Source organism: Podarcis melisellensis, assembly GCF_964234715.1.
Source record: "Podarcis melisellensis genome assembly, chromosome: 12".
In the NCBI taxonomy this organism is placed as follows: domain Eukaryota; kingdom Metazoa; phylum Chordata; class Lepidosauria; order Squamata; family Lacertidae; genus Podarcis; species Podarcis melisellensis.
In genome coordinates, this window is record NC_138544.1 from 27,046,604 (window position 1) to 27,054,385 (window position 7,782).

The following is a 7,782-nucleotide window of genomic DNA, read 5'->3' on the forward strand; positions in this document are numbered from 1 at the left end:
GGCCAGATGTTAACCGGGTGAGGGTCAAAAGTGGATAAAAATCGACCCCCCCCCAAGTTCAGGAGTGCTTGTCTTCTCTAACTTTTTTGGGAGGTGTCAAAAAGAACCAGGATACGGTGGAGTTTTGCTCCCCCCAAAAAAATTCTAGCTCCCGACCGTATGTTTGGAATAGTTCCACCGACACCCTTTGCAAATCCTTGCCAACCTGGGCATATGCCGCCTCATAGTTTTCCGACCGTAAATCAGAAAGTAAGTAAATAAAAAAGTAAAATAAGAAAAGACATCTACCTAAGCAACATGTTTAAAGCCATCTGGAAATAAATAACCATTTCCGTAAGAATAAATATCCCCAAGACATAAAGAAAATCAGAGAAGGAAGAAAAGGAGTTTTTCACTGGTCCTCTTCCCCTAACGAGTTTCTGCTCTGTAATTAATTTTGTTGTCGTTTCCAAAGCTGTGGAGAGGCAACGCAAAACCGTCGTTTTACGCCAAGCGCTTCTAGCCCTCTGCTTTTCCGAGGGAAAGGTATTGCCTGCTTGTTCAGGAGGGGGTGGAATCTGCCAATATGTCTTAATAGTTACACTTCTGGTGCACAGTGGATAAAGGCAACAGATAAAGCTAATCGCCATTCATTCATACGTGAGGGGCTCTCCCGTAAAACGCGTTTTCTTTCACATGCACTCGCCCCCCCTTTTGTGGTGAGGGGGGGGGGGTCAAGGATAGGATTGATTCAGTTTAAATCCGAAATTTAAACAAGTGTGCATTAGGTCTTTAAAATGAATATCATTACAGAAGGAGACCAAAGCAATGAAGTTAATTCTTTTTTATTTGTTAAACGGAGTTCCCTCCTTCCCCCACCCCTTCCTCCTCCTGGGCTGGCCTGTCACGCCTTCTCAACAGGCTAAAATCATTCAGAGCAGCTCGCGGAGAGAAACACGACATTTATGGTAACCATCAGCCTTCAGAGAAAGAAAGCAGTTCATTAATTTACTTCACTCCTTACTTCGAAGTATGATAATGCGCGTTACCCCTTAATCAATAGATATGATGTACAGTCAATAAGCATAGGGCGTTAGAAAGGGGTGTCCATCACCCCCACCCAGCCTTTGGGGAGGAAAAAAGAGAATTTGCCACATTAGTCTTACACCAATGTTAGGGATCTGGGCTACAAAGCTGATCTAAGGACGCGGGGACGTCCAAGGCAAACACATCCTCAAGTCAAAACAACCCGGTTCTCTTTACTAATATTGGCATTAACCTCTACCTTGAAATCAATATTGGGACAGGGCGAAGCGCCAATGCACGTTTTAACTCGGCTGGTGCTTTCCCTTCTGCCTAAATTAATAATGGTTGTACCGAAGGCAAAACAACAACCCTGCGCGCAACACGATTGCGCGCAACACCTGAGGCGCTTCGCCAACCGCTCCAGCAGCAGACCAGAGGGTTTCCCCGCCCCACCCCAAATTTGCAACAAAAGAGAGAATGCTCGCGCCCAAAGCAAATAAAGAAAAATAATATAAAAAAAGAAGGCGCAAGAGTATGGAGTTGAAATAGATTTAATCCGCCCTTTGGAGAGGAGAACGGAGGGCAATCCTATCGCAGGCTTCTCAACCACATCTGCAGCTCTTTGCAGTTTTACACAACACTCTTCCTTTACATAACCAGAAGGTGCGGGGCGGCGGTGGGTGGATGGAAAGGAATGTTCCTCCCTCCATCCAAAGCGGGGTTTTCCACCCAAATGACTTATCCGGAGAATGGCAAGGGAGCGGGCTGCTAGTGGAAGTCTAAAGCAATCCACTTTAAATTAAAGCCACAAGTCCTAGAGCGCGCGCGCGCTGTCAGATTTATGTATGCCTTCCTAAAGTGGTGGTGGTGGTGGGGGGGAGAAACCCCTGGGGAGGGGGGTTTCATATGCTCTCCCCCAAGCAATGCACTGAGCGACGCTTAAAGAAGAGGGAGACTGGTGCGTGGAGAGTTGCACTTTGGAAGGAAAACCTGAAGCGGGAAGAGGGCGAGGAGAGGCGCGCCTGTGCATTCGCCGCCCTCCCTGGCGTTCGCCTGCATCCTTGCCGCCGGCAGCTTCTCTCTGTTTCTCTGCGGCTGCCTGCCCGCCTTTCTTCCCGGAAAGGAGCTCCTCGCCTCGTTGCAGCGGCGGCGGAAGGCGCTTGGCGGGGCCGATGATGACCTCACGCGGCCACGTCTCGGAGCGGCTGTCGGCGGCGCGGATTGGCTGGCGCGGGCTCAGCGGCACTTCAAAGCCGGCGAGGGAGCTACAATTGTGGTGGAATGGGCGGAACTGATCATTGTATTGCACACCTCTTAAAAAAAAACACTGCCTCTGATTTATCAATATAAAAAAGATCCTCTGAGAGGAGGGCACTTTGTGGGATGGCAACTTCACTTCTAGGGGTGAGTCTGAGGATTTTCTCCCCCCCCTTTGCTGTTTTAATTGGGTCCTTTTTATTGGCGATTGGAGAAGGGTTAAAGTAGCCCCTCTCTTGACCGGGGGCTATCAGTCTCTCCTATTGAGGCTTTTATTTTTTTCCCCTCTTTTGCCTTTCTCTAAGTCCAAGTGAGTTCGAGAGAAAAGAAAGCGGAAAAAGGGGAGGGGGAGGAAGAAAGAGGGCAGTCACTTTTTTTGTTTTTTTGTCAGCGTGCAGGCAAAGGTTTTAAGGGCATTAGTAGGAACTACGTCCAGAGCTTGGGCTGAGCTATTCCTGTATCCCCGGAGAACTGGCCTCTCTCCCTCTCCCTCCCTCTATTATCTGCTCCGAGGGAAAAAGCAGCTGCCTCGCTCGGTCTCCTCTTTCCCTGCGAGGTTTTTTTCCCTTCCTTTTTTAAAAAAAAATTGCGACAGCCTGTTGTTGTTGTTTTTCCCCTCCTTTAACATTTCACTGAGCCCGTCATTTCCTGCAGGTATGTGAAACCTTTTCCTCTCAATCTAATTCCTAGCTGTGGGTGAACAGGAAAGGTGGCGGCGGGTGGTTCTTGGGTTGTTGTTTTTTGTTGGAGTTTGGGGGGAGGAAACTGCCGTGGGAAAAAGAACCCCCTTAAAAAAAGTTTACAGACAGCTGGGTGGGGAAAGAGATCTGAATCTGGATCGTTTTGGCTAAATCCTGGAGTAGACTCTTTGGAAACCGAGCGACTCTGGATTGGGGCTCCGGGCTTGGCCAAGCATCTCCCCGTCGCCAGTAGGAGCCCGTGATGTATCTGGACGGGGCTTTAGCCTCCCTTCCTGCTCCTCGGCTCGCCTCGGGGATGCGTTTTCAGCTTCATGCCCAGAAGCCGTCGGCTTTCTTTCAATGCAAGCCTCTCCGGGGGTTTTTGAGAGGGGAGACGGGAGCTTAAATGTCCTCCGGGGAGCCTCGAGGAGGCGTCCGGCAGCAGCTCCTCGAGCGCGGCTGGCTCCTGGCCGCCCCCGTCTCCCCATCGGCGGGCAAGCCGAGCAGCGCGGGGGGCTACCCTGGCCGTGAGGTCTCTTTCCCGGGCGATTCTGACGCGCGCTTCCCTGCGGGCCTCTCTCCCTTCTCGCTGCAGGAAGAACCGCGCCTGGGCTCCACTCCGCTGGCCATGCTCGCCGCCACCTGCAACAAGATCGGCAGCCCCAGCCCCTCGCCGTCGGCGCTGTCGGACAGCGCGTCGCCCTTCGCCAAAGGCTTCCACCCGTGGAAACGCTCGTCGTCGGGCAGCTGCAACGTCGTGGGCTCCAGCCTGGCCGGCGTCGGCGTCTCCGCCTCGGCCCGAAACGGCTCTTCGGCTCACGCGGCGGCGGCGGCCGCAGCAGCGGCGGCAGCAGCCGCGCTCGTCTCGGACTCGTTCAGCTGCGGCGGGTCGCCGGGATCCAGCGCCTTCTCGCTCACGTCCAGCGGCGCCGCGGCGGCAGCCGGCTCGCCCTTCGCCAACGACTACTCCGTCTTCCAGGCGCCCGGGCCGTCGGGGGGCGGCGGCGGCGGAGGGGGAGGCAGCGGCGGCGGCGGCGGCGGGGCGCAGGACGCGCACCAGCCGGTCTTCATCTCCAAGGTGCACACGTCGGTGGACGGCCTGCAGGGCATCTACCCGCGCGTGGGCATGGCGCACCCGTACGAGTCGTGGTTCAAGCCTTCGCACCCGGGCGACGCGGGCGCCTCCAGCTGGTGGGACGTGGGCGCCGGCTGGCTCGACGTGCAGAACCCCAACGGGGTCCACCCGGCCGCCGCGGGGCTCCCCGCCGGCTCCCTGCACTCCCCTCTGGGCGCCTACAACTCGGATTACTCGGGCCTGGCGGGCCACTCGGCCTTCAGCAGCGGCGCGGCCTCGACGCACCTCCTGAGCCCCGCCGGGCAGCACCTCATGGACGGATTTAAGCCCGTGCTGCCGGGCTCGTACCCGGAGCCGTCGCCGTCGCCCCTGACGGCGGGCGCGGGAGGCTCCATGCTGGGCGCGGGCCCCTCCGCGCCGCTAGGCGGCTCCCCGCGCTCCTCGGCGCGCCGCTACTCGGGCCGCGCCACTTGCGACTGCCCCAACTGCCAGGAGGCCGAGCGGCTCGGCCCCGCCGGCGCCAGCCTGAGGAGGAAAGGCCTGCACAGCTGCCACATCCCCGGCTGCGGCAAGGTGTACGGCAAGACGTCGCACCTCAAGGCGCACCTGCGCTGGCACACGGGCGAGAGGCCCTTCGTGTGCAACTGGCTCTTCTGCGGCAAGCGCTTCACGCGCTCGGACGAGCTGCAGCGCCACCTGCGCACGCACACGGGCGAGAAGCGCTTCGCCTGCCCGGTCTGCAACAAGCGCTTCATGCGCAGCGACCACCTCAGCAAGCACGTCAAGACCCACAGCGGAGGCGGCGCGGGAGGAGGCGGCGGCGGAGGCGGCGGCTCGGGAGGAGGCAAGAAAGGCAGCGACACCGACAGCGAGCACAGCGCCCCCGGCAGCCCGCCCTGCCACTCCCCGGAGCTGCTGCAGGCCTCCGAGCCCGGCCACCGGAACGGCCTGGAGTGAAAGCGGCAGGCTCCGAGGCAAGGCCCCGAGGGGACTCCTTTTCGTGTGTGTGTGGTTTTCCTTCTTTCTCCTCCCGCCTTTTTGTTTTCCCGCCCAGCCGCCTGAGGGGAAACCTCGCGCCTGTCTCAGCGACTCTGGTCAGGGGGTTAAAAACAAAACACAAAAAACACGGGGGAAATCTCTCTGGACATGTAAGTAGCGCCGCGCATTGATCCCCCGCACGGACCCCTCACTGGGCTGCCTTGCCCCGCAAGCTCCGGCCCCCGGCCGCCCTCGCAGCTACGCCGCCTGAGCCGCGCACGGGCGAGAGGAGGAGGAGGAGGAACTTTCTCGCGGGATCTTTGGGGGTCTCCCATGCAGCTGCTCCAGAGAGGCCGCCCCCCCTCCCCACTGACTTCCACGCTCTAAGGGGAAGAGGTTTTATTTTTTGGCAGGGGGGAAAGTCTCCAACCTGCGGGACGGAGGGAGGGCGTGGGATCCCGATCTGGACAAACTGCAGAGCCAACAACCTATTGATTGAGAATTAGAGTCTCTTATCAGGAAACAAAACAAAAAGTAGCCAAGATCTCCCGCTGAAAGCACTTTGAATTAAATATATATATATCGTGGGAAGCTTTTTTTAAAATTAAAAAAAAACCTTATTATTTCGGTCCACTCCTAAACTTCTCTTCAACTTTGCATTGAACTGCAGTCGCCAGCCCGCTAGAATGCTGCCCGTTGAAGTTGGTGGGATTACTCTGGAGTAAAAGGGTGAAGCCTGAAGCATTTGTGTGTGTGTTTGTGGATATGTGAGTGTGCATGTAGGTGTGATCACTAACCAGCCCCATTCGCAAATCACTTACGCCAGAGTATTCCGAATTGGAATGAAGTGGTTACTTATTTTACAACATTTCAAAGTAAACTGCTTCGGAGGCTAGTCCAAGGCATTTTAGTCTGTGATCCCTACCTGAGGTTGGGGGGGTGGGGCGTTACATTCAATGGGAGTCAATTAAACTTTCTTCCAAGTAAAGGAGTGTTTTGAGTGATAGCCCCTTTGAAGCCCGTGAGATTTACAGCCAAAGGAAAATTCCTGAATTTCAGCAGATTTCGCTGGCATCCAATTCTAAAACAAATGCCCTGAAATAAGTGACTTCAATAAGAGGTTATGTCCAAGGATCTTCTTGGTGTCCTTAGGATTTCAACTTTACAGCTCAACCCCATATATGTTTACACAGAAGTAAGTAAAACTGAATTAAGTTGCCTTAAGCTACAATCCTATGCATGCTTATGGGAGTAATATCCATTGAGCACAGTGGATCTTACTTCTGAAGAAAACATGCATAGGGTTGGGCTGCATTCATTTCCTTCAGTTGGACTGTATCAGTGTAAACCCCACTAATTTAAGTGAATTATGGATTGGGCTATAAATCTAAGTTCTCTGCCTTAATTGATCACAGCCTAAATCATGCTTAGTCTTTTTTTCTTTTTAAAAAATGCTTCTTGGAGAAAGTGTAATTACTCTGGCAAATCCAACACTTTTGGACACAAACATTTACATTTGTTCTTGGAAACCTTGACTATAATCCAGACAAATTTAATGTCCAGTTGGTTTCAGTGGCTAAACTCAAGATTGATTCTAACCTATTGAAATAAAATGACTTTAAATTGCTTAATTGTGGCTGGATAGTGCCCATAATTCAAAATGTGTTTGACTTCAGATCTCTTCTGAAGATTTTTCTCTTAAAAGATAGAGATATAGCCTAATTTTCAGTAACTTCATTTTCTTAAAAGTTTCTCCCATGTTTAAAAAATTGTACCAGCGGGATAGCCCTCTGATTTCAGAGTTTCAGCATCTATATTCATGCAGTGCTCTAGATGCACCTAGGATTAAAATTATTATTTGTAGCATTATTTTTCTGATTTAAATAATTTAAAAAGTACCCTTGCTTTTCAGCGAGCCTGTAGTTTGAATGCCAAAAAAGAGGGGGGGTCATAGGGACAAATATTTGTAAAATAATTCTAAACCTAATGGTTTGTACAACGGAATCGTTGTAAAATAGCTAACAAATATAACTCCACCAGTGTATCGGTGTGAGATGCAGTTGTCCAGGAGACGATTTTGTATAGTATTTTTCTTGTATATTACTTCCAGTAAATATTTGAAAATATATTAAAGTACACTTGAGCTTCCCCCCTTCTTCCCCCCTCCTCTTTTTGGTCACAAGAAAATATTAAAGCATTATTGTTGCAGTCCTAATTAACTGCATTTTTAACTTGTCCCTTGAAGTGTGCAGCAAATTGCACTTCAGGATATAGTTTTTGCTTGAATATTAATTTAGATAGGCGTAAGACTGTAATTAAGCAAACAATATTTGATAAATGTTGAATGACATTTAATTTAATGGAGCATGTACTTATTTGCATTTGCTGGCAGTTCAGGTATAGTTTAAGTGAGAGTTCTCCTATATTTCAAAACAGTGGGCGCACCCAGACCCATGTATTAAATAAACTGTCCAAGTGAAACTGACTAATGATGGCCTATGTGTATTTCCTGAAAATAATAATGGTGAATGTTACTAAAACACTCCTGATGCTACTTTGAAGTTTGCAAACCCTGCAAACAAATAGTCTCATTGTAATGTTGAAATAAGTTTGGATATTTCACATTGAAATGGAAAAAAGCCTTTCGCTGGAACACTTTAAATTTGCATTTTAAATGCATGAAATGTAATTGATTTTTATCTGTAAGATTTTAAATGGAATTAATAAACACCAGATAAAATAATTGTTGTTAGGTTAGTTAATTTCTTTCTAAAGATAAAAAGATGG

General features: G+C 51.1%; 1 protein-coding gene across 3 annotated transcripts; it reads left to right on the forward strand.

Annotated features, from left to right (window-relative positions):
* Nucleotides 1-710: 710 nt before the first annotated feature.
* SP8 (Sp8 transcription factor) lies at nucleotides 711-7,480 on the forward strand. 3 transcript variants are annotated; one of them, XM_081882894.1, is made up of 2 exons: nucleotides 711-2,916; nucleotides 3,538-7,480. In XM_081882894.1, exon 2 carries the CDS (start codon nucleotides 3,571-3,573, stop codon nucleotides 4,972-4,974), a length of 1,404 nt encoding a protein of 467 aa, XP_081739020.1. In that variant the 5' UTR covers nucleotides 711-2,916; nucleotides 3,538-3,570; the 3' UTR covers nucleotides 4,975-7,480. The 3 variants fall into 3 exon arrangements, with proteins under 3 accessions (XP_081739020.1, XP_081739019.1, XP_081739018.1); XM_081882893.1 differs by having other exon boundaries at nucleotides 711-2,409; XM_081882892.1 differs by lacking the exon at nucleotides 711-2,916 and having other exon boundaries at nucleotides 3,240-7,480.
* Nucleotides 7,481-7,782: the final 302 nt, after the last annotated feature.

What these genes read in the sequence shown, in the direction of transcription:
- SP8 (XM_081882892.1), top strand. Translation starts at nt 3,349, where the DNA reads ATGTCCTCCGGGGAGCCTCGAGGAGGCGTCCGGCAGCAGCTCCTCGAG.